The sequence below is a fragment of the Ptiloglossa arizonensis genome, chromosome 1 (genome assembly GCF_051014685.1).
Source record: "Ptiloglossa arizonensis isolate GNS036 chromosome 1, iyPtiAriz1_principal, whole genome shotgun sequence".
NCBI lineage: Eukaryota > Metazoa > Arthropoda > Insecta > Hymenoptera > Colletidae > Ptiloglossa > Ptiloglossa arizonensis.
The window spans coordinates 12,347,702-12,366,343 of NC_135048.1; the positions used below are offsets into that span (position 1 = coordinate 12,347,702).

Genomic DNA, 18,642 nt, shown 5'->3' on the forward strand with positions numbered 1-18,642 from the left:
AAGTTACTTAATCATTTTTAATGCATAAATAAGATGCACATTGTTCAATTAATATTGAGAACATGCATAAATGTTAGTAACAATCGCGGAAATGAACAAACATTCACCGAATCCGTTCGTCTTCGCAGATTTTGCAATATCTCGATGTTTATTTATCATATTTATTAACAATCGTCGTAGGACCATACTTTAGACAATTATTAACAATGTCCTAGTAAAAATAATGACATAAAATATCATTTCGTTGAAATATTCTCTGTTCGCGGAGGAATTTTTCGCTGAGATCCAACTGACATTTTCAAGGCTACAGGTATCGATTATCGATTCACATGTCTTCATCGCGATGATTTCTCTATCTAAGAAAGCGATTAATTGAATTTCGGCACTTTTATGTAAAAAATACCACTTCTACGCGAATTGTGTAAATTATAAGAATTAAGCAAATGTTAAACTAATGTATCTAATAAACAATTGTTACTTTCCATGCTTTAAAATTTTACGAAACACGTTTTAACATCGAGTCTCGATCAAAATCAATTTCTATAAGTTACTTAATCATTTGTAATGCAAAGATAAGATGTACATTATTCGATTAATATTGGGAGCACGCGAAAAAGTTAATAACAATCGCATATAGGAAGAAACATTCACAGAAACCGTTCGCCTTCGCAGATTTTGCAATATCTTGATGTTTATTTATCATAATTATTAATAACCGTCGTAGGACCGTAGTTTGAACAATTAATAACTATTTCCTAGTATAAATAGTGGCTTAAAATATCATTTCATTGAAATATTCTTTGTTCGCGAAGGAATTTTTCGCTGAGATCCAACTGACATTTTCAAGGCTACAGGTATCGATTATCGATTCACAAGTCTTCATCGCGATGATTTTTCTATCTAAAAAAGCGATTAATTGAATTTCGGCACTTTTATGTAAGAAATACCACTTCTACGCGTATTGTGTAAATTATAAGAATTAAACAAATGTTAAATTAATGTATTTAATGAACAATTGTTACTTTCCATGCTTTAAAACTTTACGAAACACGTTTTAACATCGAGTCTCGATCAAAATCAATTTCTATAAGTTTCTTAATTAATTGCAATACATAAATAAGATGCACATTGTTCGATCAATATTGGGAACATGCATAAATGTTAGTAACAATCGCGGAAATGAACAAACATTCACCGAAACCGTTCGCCTTCGAAGATTTCGATTAGATCGAACAAAGACAATGGAAGAAACGGTAAGTCACCTTGGGGAGGGTATATAAGGAACCCCCGGTTGTTTAAAATTTCATTCTTCCTGGAGCCTCCGAGGTGGACGGATCTCTTCGTTTTAGGTTTATGGAAGGGGGGCCCCCCACCACGGTAACCGGTACTGGCCGCCGGTAAGCGGTGGTCAGTACTGGCGACCACTCTCTGAATCCTTTCTTTTTTTTTCTAACTGTTTCTTTGTCTAATTCATTTCATTTGTACTCTGATTTTAATTTGTACTTGTTTTGACATGTTTATTTTTTTCCACTAACCAAATTCATTTCTATTTTCTATTATGCCATGACTTTAGGTTTCTCTTAGGTTTCTCTTAGATACATTCTCTTAAATGTATCGGAAAACGAAGAACGAAGAACGAAGAGGACTGATGTATTGCATCCTCCGCGGGACTGTTATTCTAAGTATAGACTAAGTTAGTTTTAAGGTTACCATGTACGAGTATCTGTGATCTGCCGAGCAATTATCCAATCTTTAGTTTCTTTTTGCTCGCTTGCTCGTATCTCAGTCCGGCCACCTCTGCTTGTTGCATAAGCAAGTGACCGGCCGTGAAGGTGGACCGAACGCTCGATCGCCGTCTCTTCTGGTGCGTCCGCTTTGAGAGAGAATATGCTGCGAACACAGGGGCAGGTGTTCGCACCGGTCCCTGCGGAAGCCCTTGATCCATCATAAGACCCTCTCTTCGTCATCCTCCGTGAGTCAGGTCCACGCTCTGCGTGGCTCCTGGCTGCGGAGTTGGGAGAAACGGGGCACTCCTCTAGAGGAGTGGACGGCGTCGCGCATATCCTTGAGAATCGGGCCCACTGAGGGGAAACGGGACCGACCTAGTAGGAACAACTCCACGGTTCGTGTCGCGTACTTCCCAATTTTGCCTAATTTTTCCATAATGTAATTGCTCGGCAGAATTAAACAAAGAGATCGAAGGAACATTGATTCCTTCTATCTCTGCAGTTAGAATAAGTTAGTTTTAAGGCTGTGATCTGCCAAGCAATTATCCAATCTTTAGCTTAATTTTGCTCGCTTCCTCGTTCCTCGGTCCGGTCACCACTGCTTCTTGTACAAGCAAGTGGCCGGCCGTGTAAGTAGTTCGAACGGTCTATCGCCGTCTCTTCCGGTGTGTCCGCTTCCAGAGGGGGCATGTTGCGAGCACAGGAGCAGGCATTTTTGCCGGTCCCTGCGAAAGCCTCCAAAATAAGACCCTCTCGTCGTAAAGATGGAGAAACGGGGCACTCCTCTAGGGGAGTGGTAGGCGTCGTTCGTTTTCTCTGGAATCGGAACCACGGAGGGGAAACGGGATAGACCTAGTAGGACCAACTGCACGGTTCGTGTCGCGTCTTTCCCAATTTTGCCTAATTTTTCCATAATGTAATTGCTCGGTAGAACTAAACAAGGAGATCGAAGGAAAATTGATTCTTTCCATCTCTTTGGTTTAGTATCTTCGTTTGTATCGCGTGTCGAGGGAGATCGATGGAACTTTGATTCCATCTATCTCTCTCCGGGTCTCCGCTCGCAGCAACCTCCACGTGGTGAGACCTGGTAATCGGTATTACTCGCGACGAAGTGTCACTTACCGCGAGTAACGCCGAGCTAATTGGCTGCGAACTTAGAATAATTATTTAAGATGTGAGAACAAGTAGAAAACAAGATTTTTGTAAGGCGTGTGAGAGCGTGAAGACGTTAATGAAACCAAAGAATGCGATTGTATTGCCGATGTATCTATGTACTTTAATAAATTGTTTTCGAGCAAAAAGACTCTTTTTTCCCTCGCCTATCATGTGCTCCTAATACCAAAGTCTCGAAATCGACGAAAAATTTTAGCAAATGTTCAGAAATACGAACAACAATTCTTCGTCGCGAGTAATACCGAGCTAATTGGCTGCAAATTTAGAATATTATATTACAATATTGAAAAGTTTTGTAACGTATAAGAGTCTATAAAACTTGTACGAAATACATTCATTGCGAGTAATTCGAGTGATAATGCTTTTGGAGCTATCTATTGATGAAAGTCTGAACAATTTCTCGACAAACTTGAACGTTTCTTCACAAAGAGTTTTCACACCTTAGGTATAGTTTAACCTGTTCTGCAATAGATGGTAACTTATGTTATTACCAAGTCGCAAATGTGTGGAGGTGTGCGTTCCAAATATATTTGCATGCATACAAACAATAATTTCCACATGTAGAGAAATATTTATTTATTTTACCGCACGGTAGGGAATATCATTCGAAAGGAGATACTTATCTGTAATGTCGGTAGATAATGCTTGTCGAGCCATCTATTGATAAAATTCAGAACAATTCCTCGACAAACTTGAGCGTTTCTCCGCCAGGTGTTTTCACACCTTAAGTGTAGTTTACCTATTCTCTAGTAGATGGCAACCCACTTCATTGCCGTGTGACATATGTGTGTCACTGAGCGTTCAGAATATATATTTGCATATATACAAACTATAATTTCGATATGTAGAGAAATATTCATTTATTTTATCGCACGGTTACTTCGATTGTCTTTGTTCGATCTAACGAATATTTCAAGAAATTAATGGCTCTTAAGTCATTATTTATACTAGGACATTGTTAATAATTGTTTACACTATGGTCCTACGACGGTTGTTAATAATTATGATAAATAAACATTAAGATATTGCGAAATCTGCGATGGCGAAAAGTTTCTGTGAATGTTTGTTCATTTACGTGATTTTTACCAACTTTTATGCATGTACCCAATATTAATCGAACAATGTACATTTTATTTATGCACTACAAATGATTAAGTAAGTTATAGAAATTGATTTTGATCGAAATTCGAAGTAAAAACGTGTTTGGTATTGTTTTAAAGCATGGAAAGTAATTAGTGTCTATTTGATACGTTAATTTAACATTTGTTTAATTCTTATAATTTATACAATACATGTAGAAATTGTATTTTTCACTTAAAAGCGCCGAAATTCAATTAATCGCTTTTCTAAATAGAAAAATCATCGTGATTCACAGAAACCGTTCGCCATCGCAGATTTTGCAATATCTTGATGTTTATTTATCATAATTATTAACAACCGTCGTAGGACCATAGTGTAAACAATTATTAACAATGTCCTAGTATAAATAATGGCTTAAAATATCATTTCGTTGAAATATTTTTCGTACGCTTTGGAGTTTTTCATTGAGGTCTAACCAACATTGTCAAGGCTATACATATCGATTATCGATTCATATGTGTTTATCACGATGATTTTTCTATCTAGGAAAGGGATTAATTGAATTCCGGCGCTTTTAAGTAAAAAATACAACTTCTACGCGTATTGTGTAAATTATAAGAATTAAACAAATGTTTAATCAATGTATCGAATAAACAATTATTACTTTCTATAATTTAAAACTTTATGAAACACATTTTTACTTCGAAATTCGATTAAAATTAATTTCTGTAGTTCATATAATCGGTCACAACGCACAAATAATATGCATATTGAACCATTAATATTCGAAACATGCGTATATGTTAATAACAATCGTATAGAGGGACAAACATTCTCAGAAACCGTTCGCCTTCGCAGATTTTGCAATATCTGGATATTCATTTATTACAATTATTAACAACCGTTGTGGGACCATAAATTAAACAATTATTAACAATTTCCTAGTATAAATAATCGCTTAAAAGTCATCAATTTGTTGAAATATTCGGTTAGATTGAATACAAGCAATCTATGTAACATTAGATCGAATGCAAGTAATCAAAGTCTCCTTCGGGAAAGGTATAAGTAGACCCGCCGGTTTTTGAAAATTTCATTTCAGGGGGAGCCTTTGGGATGAACGGACCTCTCTCTATGATGCATCTGGACACTATTCGGACCGCCATGGAGTCTGGCTAACCCTATGCTGACCACTCCTGACCAGTCTTAACCAGACTCTAATTTTCTTTTTTGTTTCAATTTTTCCTTTGTTTAATTAATTTTATTTGTTTCGACATATCTGTATTCATTCTCTGATTTTAATTTGTACTAGTTTTTCCATGTTTATTTTCTGTCACTGCTTCTTTTATTTTGTCTGTTACTGCATAATTGTATTTAACCATTAACCAACTTAATTTCTATCTTCTATCATGCCTTGACTTTAGGTTTCTCTTAGGTAAGTACATCGAAAAACGAAGAACGAAGAACGAAGAACGAAGAGGACTGCTTAATCGCATCCTCAGTGGGATCGTTTATTAGACTAAGTTAGTTTTAAGGCCACCATGTTCGAATCTCTGTTCTCTGCCGAGCAATTATCGAATAGTTAACTTATTTTTGCTCGTTCCTCGTTTCTCAATCCGGTCACCACTGCTTGTTGCATAAGCAAGTGACCGGCCGTGTAGGTGGCAATCTATCGCCGTCCAAAATCTATCGCCGTCTCCTCCGGTGTGTCCGCTTCCAGAGGGGGCATGTTGCGAGCACAGGAGCAGGCATTTTTGCTGGTCCCTGCGAAAGCCTCGAAAATAAGACCCTCTCATCGTAAAGGTAGAGAAACGGGGCACTACTCTAGATGAGTGGACGGCGTCGTGCATTTCCTCTTTAATTGGGCCCACTGAGGGGAAACGGGACCGACCTAGTAGGACCAACTCCACGGTTCGTGTCGCGTATTTCCCAATTTTGCCTAATTTTTCCATAATGTAATTGCTTGGCAGAACTAAACGAGGAGATCGAAGGAACATTGATTCCTTCCATCTCTTTGGTTTAGTATCTTCGTTTGTATCGCGTGTCGAGGGAGATCGATGGAACTTTGATTCCATCTATCTCTCTCCGGGTCTCCGCTCGCAGCAACCTCCACGTGGTGAGACCTGATAATCGGTATTACTCGCGACGAACAATAATTTTTCGTCGCCGGTAAGGCAAGCTAATTTGCTGCAAATTCAGAACAGGTTCTTGAGATATTAGAATAAGTAGAAGACTGTAATTTAGAACATTTTTGTAACACGTATGAGAGTCTGAATATTTTAATGAAACACAAGTATACGAATGTGACTGTAATATATTTCAATAAGTTTCGTGTTATTCTAAATTACGAGTCACGGGTAGTGTTATGAACGCTTCGAGTGTTGCTTGATCATTCTATAATCTCTTAAATTATAACACACATATTACAGAAAAGATGTCTAAAATCTAAAGTGTAAAAATCAAGTAAAGTAGACGATACTTGCATCAGTTTTATTAAACTGTAACGGTAACTGAAAAATGTAGTAGAATTCTCACACTATTAGAGTCGTAAATACTACTGTTAAAAATTCCTTTTCACGCAATAATCTTTCTGCTTGTAGCAGAACGACCTTCACTATCATTCTGTGTTCCTATTAACATCGGAGCAATCGAAAAAGTTGATGAACTTATTCTCTATCTTTTCGTACAATATTCTCCCCTCTCGTTCCAGCTTCTGTAAACAACTTTGATAATCGTTCTGTATTTCTATTAACATCGGATCATTTCGAATAGGAAATCAGATTTGTTCTGTTTAAATAAATTAATAACAATTTATCGTTCTCCAATAATCGTTTTCCTACGTTTCTTATTACAATTCAAATTTCTAAGCTTATTTTAATATTGATTTCATCACACTCTTTATTGAAATATAACCGAGACTTTTGACTGCTGATTTTCTGCGTCTAAATGTTTCCGATCGTAATCTATTTTAAACATTTGAATATCTACATACATATGTATAACATTCCATAACCGTACCAAGACTTTTGTGGGCCGAAGCTTATACCACGTAATTAAGTATTTCTCATTTGCTCAAAGAAAAATATTTTTATTCAATTTGTATCTATCCTGTTTTAAAGATCAAGAACTATGCTTCAATTACGTGTAATTACATTTTTAAATACCAATAAGTCGAATAAATTTCGCTTTCGTGTACGAATACTTTTGCAAGCTACTGCACGACACTTTCAAATGTTGTTTGATCATTTCTGTCGTTGTACATAAAATGCACAATTACACAGAATAAATTTGAAGTTCCATCTGTAAGAATAAATGCAAACAAAACTCTTTTTCATTACTTTTTATTAGAATACTTTTCTACGTTAGATGGTCAGTCAATCAAGCCGTCCGCCCGCGAATCATATTTCAGATTTTTCGAGAACGATAGAGAAAGTCTTACAGTCTCTTTCTTTCCCGACTCGCCGAAGTTGCTCGAAGGACCGAGATCACGGACACGCGCTCTTGCATTAGACGTGCAGCGGCGGGGGAACATCCACGATTCATCATATAGCCATTATACGTAATCTGGCTGCTGTACAAAACTGTACTAAACAAGTATTTTGTTGATGTTCCTGATAGTTCTCGAACGAACAGTGTGTAACACTTCGTATGAGACAGCCGGTACATTTAATAAATTGAAGGATGCAATGAAGAGCAGATTTTCTTACCAACCTTATCTTATCAGTAGTACCAAGTTGACAAACGAAAGAGAAGTTAGTGTTTTGAAAAAAGATTTTATCGTAAACTGTTGCAACTCACTCAACATGGAAATATTTTCTTGAATCTACCCTATGAGATTCGTATTTACATATATATACACCGCTTTAACGATGTGAGGTGTATGTCATACGGTGAAGTGTTTACGCGTGCTATAACGTGCTACACGCGGAATCGAAGCCGAGAAAGCGGTCCACTTTCAGTGATTCTCTAAGCAGAACGATTTATGAGTAGCAATGGTTCGAAATATATTTCGAAACAGTCAGAAGATCCTTTGGATCGGCAGTGCCTGTATCGGTACTTACATTGCGTATCGATACTGGAAAAAGCGAGAGCTTCTCACAATAGACGAAGGTTTCGAAGAGGTATCTAAGGTTAGAGTTTCAATCTTGTTTAAAACAATTTTCAAACATTTCCGTCATTATACAGAACAACATGTGTGGCTTAACATTTCTCCGTACGTTCTTTCCATTTTTAATCAATCTTAAATTGTCAGCAGTTTCGATTCAATCATGCGTACTTTCATTTGAATGTTGTATTAATTATTCTTCAGAAATGATTAAGAATTTTAATATCATAGAATTGAACATAAATTTAGTATCAGTCACTGTCACTTTACCTTTATAGGTTGACGACAGTCATGAAAAAAGAGTGCTTCTGTTGGGTTTAGAAGGAGCTGGTAAGACTTCGATTATAAATCAAATATGTGTTGCAAATGGCGATGAAAATTCTTATACCGTACCTCCAAAGTCGACGCAGGGTCCCTGTGTATATAGATTAAAACATGGGTCGTATTCTTATAATGTCTGGGATAGTATGTATATTCTTTGTTATTGGTTTATCAAAAATTAATGTAAACTAAACGTAAAAAAAAGTATAATTTTATTGATAGTTGGTGGTGCAGATGCCACTAGAAAATATTGGACTGCCTTTCTACAAGACACAGACCTTCTGTTGTTCATAGTAGATGCATCAGATACAGACAAATTATCTTTGGCTGCTTCAACTATAAAAGAATTGTTAGGAGATGCAAGAATGGATAATGTGTCGATTTTAGTAGTTGCCAACAAACAGGTAAATGTAAACGAACTGATGGTTTATACAACAATCGATATCATATCTAATATATTTGTGTATGAAATTAGGATTGCCCTAATGCTTTGAAGCCAGAAGAAGTTAAGAAAGCTTTAGATTTATTAAGTATTTCTCCCCATAAACACAAAGTAGAACTAATTGGATGTCAAACAAGACCTATACCTGAGATGCCAGCAGAAACAACTGAATGTACCTGGCACCATTCGTCTATAGATGCTGTTAGGAAAAAAATATTCTCAATGGCAACCTAAACATAATTTCTTAAGCGTATATTTAACCCTTTCGATACTAACGGTGACTATATTTATCCATTATTGCACCTTTGTTGCATTCTATCATTGACTATAATCACCTGTTAAAATTTTGCATCAATTTGTAACTTTAATCAAACATAGCATAGTTATATCATGGTTGCCGATTTTTGTCGTTTCTTGATTTTTTTGTCGTGCCCGCTCTGCGAATAAAAATATAAGATTCGGTACTAACGTTTTGACCTAAATTTTGCGTCTGCATCGTAAAACTCAGTACAGTAGCAATATAAATATAACCAAACCCACTGTATCGAAAGGGTTAATTTGTTAAATGATATTTGTAAAAAGAGAAAGAAATAGAAGATTAAGGGAATGACGTAAGAGAAACAGTATGCTTGATGCATCACTGTACCCAACTTTTTCCATAAATTGAAGCGATTATAAACAATTTGTTCAGAATTAAACTTTTCAAAAAAGTAATTCAAGCATTAAAAGAAACTACAAATAAAAACGTACAATTTTTAAGCATTGCTCAGTATAGTATATTTGCAATCCTCTAACTTTGTTGTATTTTTATACTGGTTTCTTTAACGTATATATTTATTTAATAAATTATTTATTTACTTTACAAGGCCACAGTATATACTGTCATGCTTTTTATTTTAATTATGCACAATATAAAATACATTATACCACACTAATTTTTGTAATTGATATACAAAATGGTAAATGTTTAGAGGTTATACAACTGAAAATAAATATTTTAACGATTATTAATGTATAGTATTATATAAATGATGTCTTGTTTTACTTAAAAAAATAGTATCTGAGCCTTTTTTTTCTGCTGTCCCTATATTTACTTACATAACACACGTGTATTAAATCTATACTTTAATGCTTATATAAAATTAAATACTTGAAATATATCTTAAGTAAATGTGAAAAATTGATCGTTATTGTATACTTTTGGTTCGTAGATATTCATTATATTGCTCAGGAATACCCTTAAATATTTTAATTTTAGCACGTATTTGTTTCCATGTTAATTGGTTATAATTCTTCTTGTCTCGTGCCATAGCCTATGTAATTAATTTAGTAGTAAGAGACGTTTTTGTCAATCATAAAATAAATTACATTAAAGAGAAAACATTACCTCGTAATCTTCTTCATACTTATCCATTAAATAGGTAAGAAACTGTACTTGATTGTTCGGTAACCTGAATATCCTTTTTCTTGGAACTTTAGCTTCCGCTTCGAGTTCTTTGGCCACATGATTTTTCACATACATTAGGTTTATGTTTTCCTCTTCACTTTCTGACATATCTTCAGGCTCTACTACTTTGCTTTTTGCTTCTTTAATCATTTCTTTCTTAGTGTTTGGAATTTTTAACACCCCATTTGGATCGTATGCCAAACCCATTTGTTTTAAATTAGTACGAGAAGACATAGTCATATCCCATGATTGTTCTACTAGAGGACTATAGACAAAGCAATTTCATTTTCAGATTTTCGTACATAAAGAATATTTACAGAGATTAAAGCATTTGGTTATAATATTTACCATTGTATTGTCGGTAACTTTCTTGACTTATCTCGTAATCGTTTACGATTTATGTTTGCGCGGAATCTCTTCTTCCGCTTCACTTTTCTAATTTTTGTCATTTTTATGGTTTTTAATTACCACGTGTTTTTCAAAAAGAATCGTGCGATTTCTGTTCAAACTAACATGTATTTAGTATCCAATCGACATGTTCCGCAGATTAGGCACTACACGGTACTTTTCCCCTACATCAAAATAAATCCCTAGATTGAGAAAATCTTGGTAATTCGGAAAATATTTCTCATGCACCAATATATTTTTATTTAATTTTATTAACATATATTAACGTGCGAATTATGTTATTTTTTATCTTATGACTGAAATCAAGATGATCTTCCTTTAGGTAAGTTTCCCATTTCTGCTTAAATTAAAAAAAAGTGTGTTATGTATTCAGTTTAAGTAAGTAAATGTACTGGTAAAAAGCATATTGTTCTTTAAATAGAAGACCAAAACATTTGTCGACTACCTGTATCACAATAAGAAGAATACTTTCGATTGCCAAAAGTTGATCATTCCATGAAATCAGGAATTAAATTTATTCTGAATTTCGTATGAATCAATCGTCAAGCGCCCATTGTATGCAAATCATCGATCTGACATTAAAGTAGAAATCCCTTACAATTAGTACGTGTTTGAAAGTCTTTTCATGAAGCGCAATGAAGTTCGAGCACGTCGATGATTGTATTATGGTATTTCCATTGTTACTTCTAGATCCACATTCATCGAAGGCAGCTTTCTATCGCTATTTGCCATTAAAATTCTATTTCGGTGAGTCTGGGTCTTTATAACATCGTTCTTGCGCTTCGTAAAGAACAAACTTAAAAAATATTGGTCGGATTTCATCTTAGAATAGTTTATCATAAATCACCAGGAGAAGCAATGAAGCCAAATAATAGTTAGTTAAAAAATTAAGATTTATTTGTCAATGTTTTGGGCAAATGTGACTATATCTAGACAGGAAATATCTCATTTGAAAAAGGTTTTTGGGAAAAATACGAACAGCGAAAGTGGCCGGTGCAACATAAATACAAAAAAAAAAAATGATCACTTGTACCTATTTATACGCACTTTCTACGCATGTATATCTACACCTACTTGTACGTATAATTCGTACACGTACGATACAATTTGACTGTTCTAATCGTAAAGGGAGCGACGGCGGGGGGTAAGGGGGTGATGTAAATCCGTTGAAAGTTTTATCTACATAAATAGATCCAGTTCGTTTCGTTGACCCATTCGTTTTTTAGTGGGTCCGTATCACTGTTTGTTTTCCAGAAAAGCTCGTCATCGAAGTTTGCCGTGTAACGAACAATGCTGAAGGATGGAAACTCGACCCAGTCTCTGTCCAAAAGTGCTCACATTCACGAGGAACACTCGAGGAGCATACGAGTCGATTTTACCGAACTCTTTGAACCCGATTCCAAGAGTACGGTATTCCAAGAGCCAAAGGAAAGCGAAGATCGAGGATTCGTGAGAAATTGCGGGGTATATCGGTTGGGGAGGTTATAGGTTTACCAGGCATAGTTGGCGCCAATTCCGTTAAACACGGTGTGTACGATCGGGGCTGATGGTTCGATGGTCTTCGAGATAATCTGAGCCTGGGGAGCGTAGTTGTAAAGGGGTGCGGATTTGGCGATAATCGAAGGGGAGTAGGTCTTGGTCAGGATAGGAGCCGGTGCTATGGACGCGGTGTACGCGTCAGCGGTACCGATCAGTCCGCTCTTGGCAATCAATGGCAATTGAGATGAGTATTCGAGGGAAGGTGCAACGTACGACTTAGCCAGAAGAGGTGCGGACGGTGCAGCTAGAAGTGAAGCAGATGGTGTGATGTACGACTTGGCTAGGAGAGGGGTAGCCGGTGGAAGATAGGATTTGGTCAAGAGAGGGGCAGGTGCCGAGATGAAGGATTTGGTCAAGAGAGGGGCAGGTGCTGGGATGAAGGACTTGGTCAAGAGGGGTGCAGGCGACGAAATGTAGGATTTGGCTATGAGGGGAGCGGATACAGGAGCGAAGCTCTTGGTCAGAATGGGCGTTGAAGCGGCGGCGTAGCTGTAAGGGGCGGCGTAGGTCTTGGCTAGAAGAGGCGTCGAGGCGGCGTAGCTGTAAGGGGCGGCGTAAGTCTTGGCCAGAAGCGGTGCAGCTGGGGCAGCGATGGCCTTGGTTAAAAGTGGAGCTTGTGCACCGTAGCTGTACGGAGCAGCGTATGTCTTGGCGATGAGAGGAGCGGCACTTGAAGCGATGTAACTGGGGGCATCGTACAACGCTTTCAGGGGAGCGTGGCTGATGTCGTAGTTCAATAGACCATCGTTGCTGACACTGTGGCTGCTCACACGGACGGAGGAGTGAGCGCTGTCCTCGGCCCTCGAGTAAGCCGAGATCACGTTCTGGCCCGCGTAGCCCTTCTGCGTGGACTCCTGGCTGAACCCGACGCTGCCAAGGTCTCCAGATGCCGTGGCGATATCGTACGCTGCTGGACCACCAGCACGGACTATCGCCAAGCAGGCTGCGAATACTACGAACTGAAAACAATTTTAATGAATACCCACGAACACGATATAAACCAAGACGAAAGGGAGGTGTGTTCTCTACGGACAGTACATTCTTCTTTTTCTTTTTCAGAACGTAGCAAAGCTCGACAGTTAATCCCGAAGAAGTCGGGTGACGAAGAAGTCAAGTGACGAAGAAGTCTGTCTTTGAAGATGAACCGAAGGTAGTCGAGAATGAAATTTTAAAGAACAAATCGATTTAAGATTTTTCAAGTATAGACTGTCGTTTCGAATTTGTTTCATGTCTGGTCAGAGAGACCTCTTGCCCTGTCCATGAGCAGCCGTAACCACTTCGAGGGTGTACACGTTCGCGTAGAAGCTTACCTTGAATGCCATTTTGCTTTTGCTCGAAAGAGTTGCTCGGCTCTGACTAAATCGGAGTCTCGGGCCACTATTTATATGCAGGTAAGAATGCAGGGGGATCAATCGAATTTTGGGTGCCACTGCTCCCGATACGATTGGATATACCGGACCGGGGGAAAGGGAAACTGTACCACGGCACTTTTTTTCTGTGGAATCATTAAGAAAGGAGGATAGAAAGTACGAAGGTGGAGAAGGATAACTGGGCAAAAGGGGGCACGGACAAATTTTAGGCGTGGTCCCGGCGCAAATGAGATTGTCCGTTCGGTAAGTGTACGTAACGAACGGTCACTCCGATTGTTGGTGTGGTTCATAAACAATTTCAGTATAGTTTTTATTTTTCAAATGTCGAAGTAACTCGTATTTCACGAGATTTAAACATTAGAAACATAATTCAGTGATAAACGCACTCTTCAGTGGTCTCGAGAACAATTTCTGACGTAATTTATTTAGTTCGATGTTTCTACCTAAGGTGGAGATCTACTTCAGAATTGATTATATTTCTTAACTAGAAGCGTAAAGAATTGTATAATTTGTAAAATGTAAATAAATTTATATACTTATCAGCGCTATAGACTATTTGTTACATACATAATTGTTACATTGACAATGTACTGGGTTGTTGGGGAAAGTCATTTCGTTTTTTTATTGGTAAAAATGAAACACGATTTTTTTAAAGTGTACAAACATTTTATTAAATTATATACTCTCCATTTTGGAAAACGAAATAACTTTCCGAACAACCCAATAGTTATGGATTAATTGAACATTTATCTCATATTTATAATTCTTCTCAATTTATGTTCTGTTTGTTCAAGTCTTGCATTTGGGCTAATCAGTAAGTTTCTATATAATTTTTATTTTATATAATTTCACTCTATGATTAATAAAGGTTGTAATTTATTTGCATTTTATAAAGTTTATAATTGTTAACATTTCCAGTTAAAAAATTATTTAATTAATCCCGAAGATGAATTTCATCGTAGATCGAAATGTCGAATAAATAAATAAACTACGTTTCAAAATCATTAAAAAGTTTCTTTATTTATGTATTCTCGAATAATATTTGTATTTCTCAAAATCACTGTTTGCTTTTATCGATTATGTAACATACAATAAAAAATGCAAGTTGAAAAAGTTCAAATGTTCAACAATTGCTGTTTTGCAGCCCAACCCTATTCTCTGGCTTTATTGCATTCATCGTAACTTACGGCAACATTAAAGTGTCACATTTATGTTATTATTACCAAGCACGATTATTGGTATTGCAGTGTATATTCGAGCATAAATTATTTAACATCGATACTTCCTTATATGTACGGTTTTCGCGTGATAATGCACCTCGTGATTACTTCGTGCATTAAATCCGTTCCCAGTGTCACAAATTTCTCCTACAAGCATCGAATCAACATTCAAAATTCTTTTCCATACGTAACCAATTATTTATTTCATCAAATGCAAACAGTATTGCCGAACGATGAAGTCTGGCGGCAAATATAATATATTTCATACGTTCGTTCAATTACCATCCATTGTAACCGTTAAATTAATTCGTCGATCATATTTCCAACGCGACAGTGTCAAACGAGGATAATTGCGCCCGAAATACGTTTTATTACAAAATTGAATAGAGTGTAGCCCGTAACGGTACGCGAGTCAGCTTCGTTTCAAATTGACATATGGTCAGTCGCAAAAGGTAATGCTCCTACGTCACGGGCAGCGTTCAATGTTTCTTTTTTTTTTCCCCTTGTATCATGGCCTTCCCTTCTTTTATGCAACGTGTGATACATATATATACCAATGCCGGGCCGTGATATTGTAAAACCCGTCAAGGACGCACTTTCTCCAAATTGTGGCACTGACATATAAAGCCATATATGCTATATACCGGTTCCACGTAACACTGCTCGTTGTGTTGGTGATCTGGTTACATTATTAGATAAAAGTAACCGGTCGACTGACACTACACAGTAGGCGTGACCCTGGAAACCCTGAAGTGATTCGCAATGGCGTAACATCGAGCCGCGATACGAATCGCGAGCGTGCGTCGTCTAGTTTTGCTGGAGAACGAAAAAAAAAAAAAAGAAAAGAAAAGAAAAAGGAAACCAAGAGACACTTTCTAGTCTTTTGTCCTTCCAACTCGTTTGTTCGCCTTCATGTTTCTCAGTATCTACGAATAAAGGGGAGAGAATGAACAACGACCAAACGGGTCTGTTTACCGAATGGACAAATGAAATTCTCAATTGTAGCTACACTTCGCAGTCGTCCGGTCTGATTTGTCTCGGTTCCTTGATCAACGTTTTCATTAGGCCGGTTCTCATCGAGCTCTGCAGACGCGACACTTTGTTCAGGCTCGCTGAAGCTACTTCTGGAGATTTGCTCCGATTGTCTTCTTATCCAATCACTGATGCGTCTCTTCAACGTTCTTTCGTTACCTGTATCGCTCAACGAGAAATCCGAAAACACAGTGTCGATCACGAAGAGCTGGGGATCGCATTGATGGTCAAAACCCGAGTCCTGAACCATTTGCAGTTTAAACTTGAATCGTTCGTCTTTCCAGGTGGCCACGCTTGTACTGCGTTCTTGACTTTGGTCCAATGCGGTGGATTCTCTCGAGGCTGTTAAAGACTCGTGTTTCCTAGACGTCGATGGCTTTTCTTCCTGTTCCCCGGGGCCAATGATCGCATCATTCGACTGCAATAACGACTCATCTTTTATCATTAGGTGTACCTTTTATTATTAGCTTAGAACCGGCCAATACGATTTTATTACACTTTTCAGAGCGTGAAATGTAATTATGATTGTGTATTGTATATTCTAAGATATCAATAAAAAAGCATTTATGTAAATTGAATAAAAATTTACTTGTTACTTTTTTGCATAATCGCGTAACATGTAACCTATATAAGTGGTCTAATTTCTGAAGAGTCTGAAGATAAACTCGAAACATAGAAGTGTTTAAATATTTGTAATTATATTTAAGTAGACGCGTTAAAGAAACACCTTATCGATTGTTATCTAAATTATTTTCCTTGTAAAATGTTCAGTAGTTATTTGTAGTAGTTGAGTTTACTTTAATGGTCTTTCTTTCAACACTGGTCGACGCCTCAACGTCAACAGGCGTGTCCCAAACTGTTGGACCGTAACCCTGAATGGACTTGTATCTAACATAAATGTCTTGGAGTATCATAATAGTGCGAGATGGTAATAAATTTTCTTCAATAAGACGCTTTGTCATTCGGAGGAACTCTTCCGTTGGAGGCAAATATGTCGAGCTTTCTTCAGCTGTATTTCATTGCCATAACATCGGTCAAATATGGAACAAAGTGATAAATTCGAGACACGGAAATTCGAAAATTTAATTTGCACGTTAATCTTACGAGTAAACTTTTGGTTGCTATACAGGTGGTTGTCTGACTACAAACAAGACACTTATTTCTTTATTTTATATGATACAGAAAAATGTTGACAGATATAATTTTAACTCAAAGTTAATGTAATGGCACTGCTGTAAGAGACAAAAGGAGACAATGGATCTTTTCTTGAGAAAAAATTTCAGTAACTTTGAAAAATTCTGAAAAACACTTTTGTTGCATTTACACTTTGAAATGTGTGTTCTATTTTTTCGAGACATCCTGTATTAACATAAAATCTGTAGAACATTTCCCTGTTCCCTGTTCCTTAAACATTAAATTCCATTTTATTTTACCTGTTGATGATTCAAGTTTAAAGATGATCGATTGACCTTCGGACAATACTTCATTAGATTGCGTAGGTGATGCATTTTCGCTTCCCCACGTATCCGGTATCGGAGGTCTCTGTATTTTAGATCTGTTTTGCATAATAATATTCTGACGCTTTGTATTTATTTTTAACCAATTCGTCTTGTATCTTTCACAGGTTCTTGTAGAATGTCAAAATCACGTATATATTAAAATAAACATGTTTATACTTTCCTTTTCTTATAACCTTCCTTTCTCTTTTCTGGTTATAATTTTGTCAATTTTATTAATTTTCCAATAGTGTCGATTAGAAGAAAAATTATACGGTTATTGCAATGCTACGATACGCTTATTTATAAATGTATGTTTTGTGAAATTACATCTATAATAGTTATTGTAAATTAATACTGTTTATAACAAAAAGATTTTCTGCTTTCCATTTTTGAATACCATGAAATAAACTGCAAGTTATGTACTATTAAAGAATTATGATTATAAGAAATTGTGACCCTCTTACGTTTGCAGTTTGAATGAAAATAATTGTCGCTAGTATAAAAGTTTTACAATAAATTATAATAATTTAATGTGTTAGTAGAAATAAAGTAAAAAAATGTCAAAATAGAACGACGAGGATGGGATTCGAACCCACGCGTGCAGAGCACATTGGATTAGCAGTCCAACGCCTTAACCACTCGGCCACCTCGTCACATGAGAAAGTGGTTTTTAAGCGTGTATTATATTTACAAAGTTTCCAAATTTTAACATGAAGATACCTTTCACTTTCTGTCTCTTCGAAAACATTTCTACTCGGTATTACGTACTTCAATTGATCTTGAAATGTAGTCGCGCACTTGCTCCGTATACTGAATGCATTTTAATGCTATCTATGCGTGCAGGCGTTATATAATCGAGTAACGTGACACATTTCCAATCGTGTATTTAAACTCTTTTATCAATTGATAACACGGAGTTAATGATTACAGACATACAATGTATTGTATTGGAAGAAATGTATATTATTCTTAATAATTTGCGTCTGGGTTAGGTTAATACAAAGGATTCCTTACCAATTTTCCAGAATAAATTGTTCAATGAATCATATTTTGTTTATTTTTATTTGATAAATCCGAGAAAGTCTTATCATACATTTAGTTTTTTAAATCCCATAAGCAACCCAAAGGTGATGCAAGCTATTTACGTTTGTGGAAGTTGTAAACGTATATATATATATATAATTGTATACATGTATATATACTTTCGTATATATATACACATGTAATCGCAATGATTTTGCAGGTAGAAGAACAATTATATATATGTATGACTTTGCATGTT

At 36.5% G+C, this 18,642-nt stretch overlaps 3 protein-coding genes, 1 long non-coding RNA gene and 1 other non-coding gene across 8 annotated transcripts; 2 read left to right on the forward strand and 3 right to left on the reverse strand.

Moving 5' to 3' along the window:
* Nucleotides 1-7,732: 7,732 nt before the first annotated feature.
* LOC143143289 (uncharacterized) lies at nt 7,733-9,607 on the forward strand. Of its 2 annotated transcripts, none has more exons than XM_076304393.1 (4): nt 7,733-8,098; nt 8,361-8,547; nt 8,626-8,807; nt 8,879-9,607. In XM_076304393.1, exons 1-4 carry the CDS (start codon nt 7,970-7,972, stop codon nt 9,077-9,079), a joined length of 699 nt encoding a protein of 232 aa, XP_076160508.1. In that variant the 5' UTR covers nt 7,733-7,969; the 3' UTR covers nt 9,080-9,607. The 2 variants fall into 2 exon arrangements, with proteins under 2 accessions (XP_076160508.1, XP_076160499.1); XM_076304384.1 differs by having other exon boundaries at nt 7,740-8,107.
* Nucleotides 9,608-9,730: 123 nt separating this feature from the next.
* LOC143143302 (nucleolar protein 16) lies at nt 9,731-10,815 on the reverse strand. 2 transcript variants are annotated; one of them, XM_076304412.1, is made up of 4 exons: nt 10,641-10,815; nt 10,233-10,557; nt 10,044-10,158; nt 9,731-9,827 (listed from the first exon to the last, which is right to left on the reverse strand). In XM_076304412.1, exons 1-4 carry the CDS (start codon nt 10,739-10,741, stop codon nt 9,820-9,822), a joined length of 549 nt encoding a protein of 182 aa, XP_076160527.1. In that variant the 5' UTR covers nt 10,742-10,815; the 3' UTR covers nt 9,731-9,819. The 2 variants fall into 2 exon arrangements, with proteins under 2 accessions (XP_076160527.1, XP_076160518.1); XM_076304403.1 differs by lacking the exon at nt 9,731-9,827 and having other exon boundaries at nt 9,834-10,158.
* A 1,028-nt stretch (nt 10,816-11,843) lies between these two features.
* On the reverse strand, nt 11,844-13,468 carry LOC143146906 (uncharacterized). Its single transcript, XM_076311646.1, has 3 exons — nt 13,417-13,468; nt 13,273-13,370; nt 11,844-13,198 (listed from the first exon to the last, which is right to left on the reverse strand). Exons 1-3 carry the CDS (start codon nt 13,466-13,468, stop codon nt 12,191-12,193), a joined length of 1,158 nt encoding a protein of 385 aa, XP_076167761.1. The 3' UTR covers nt 11,844-12,190.
* LOC143145371 (uncharacterized) lies at nt 11,886-16,439 on the forward strand. 2 transcript variants are annotated; one of them, XR_012991675.1, is made up of 3 exons: nt 11,886-13,389; nt 13,479-13,630; nt 16,146-16,439. It is a non-coding gene; the product is annotated as an uncharacterized LOC143145371 (long non-coding RNA). The 2 variants fall into 2 exon arrangements; XR_012991674.1 differs by lacking the exon at nt 16,146-16,439 and having other exon boundaries at nt 13,479-13,773.
* Nucleotides 16,440-17,931: 1,492 nt separating this feature from the next.
* Nucleotides 17,932-18,013, reverse strand: Trnas-gcu (transfer RNA serine (anticodon GCU)). Its single transcript has one exon. It is a non-coding gene; the product is annotated as a tRNA-Ser (tRNA).
* Nucleotides 18,014-18,642: the final 629 nt, after the last annotated feature.

Excerpts from the sequence above, each read along its gene's own strand:
- LOC143143289 (XM_076304384.1), top strand. The coding sequence starts at position 7,970 with ATGGTTCGAAATATATTTCGAAACAGTCAGAAGATCCTTTGGATCGGC. Across the intron at positions 8,108-8,360 it reads GTTTCGAAGAGGTATCTAAG|GTTGACGACAGTCATGAAAA; the intron begins GTTAGAGTTTCA and ends TTACCTTTATAG. Across the intron at positions 8,548-8,625 it reads TTCTTATAATGTCTGGGATA|TTGGTGGTGCAGATGCCACT; the intron begins GTATGTATATTC and ends TTTTATTGATAG.
- LOC143143302 (XM_076304403.1), bottom strand. The coding sequence starts at position 10,741 with ATGACAAAAATTAGAAAAGTGAAGCGGAAGAAGAGATTCCGCGCAAAC. Across the intron at positions 10,558-10,640 it reads AAGTTACCGACAATACAATG|TCCTCTAGTAGAACAATCAT; the intron begins GTAAATATTATA and ends CTTTGTCTATAG. Across the intron at positions 10,159-10,232 it reads AGTATGAAGAAGATTACGAG|GCTATGGCACGAGACAAGAA; the intron begins GTAATGTTTTCT and ends TTAATTACATAG.
- LOC143146906 (XM_076311646.1), bottom strand. The coding sequence starts at position 13,468 with ATGAAACAAATTCGAAACGACAGTCTATACTTGAAAAATCTTAAATCG. Across the intron at positions 13,371-13,416 it reads GAAAAATCTTAAATCGATTT|ACAGACTTCTTCGTCACTTG; the intron begins GTTCTTTAAAAT and ends TCATCTTCAAAG. Across the intron at positions 13,199-13,272 it reads AAGAAAAAGAAGAATGTACT|TTCGTAGTATTCGCAGCCTG; the intron begins GTCCGTAGAGAA and ends AATTGTTTTCAG.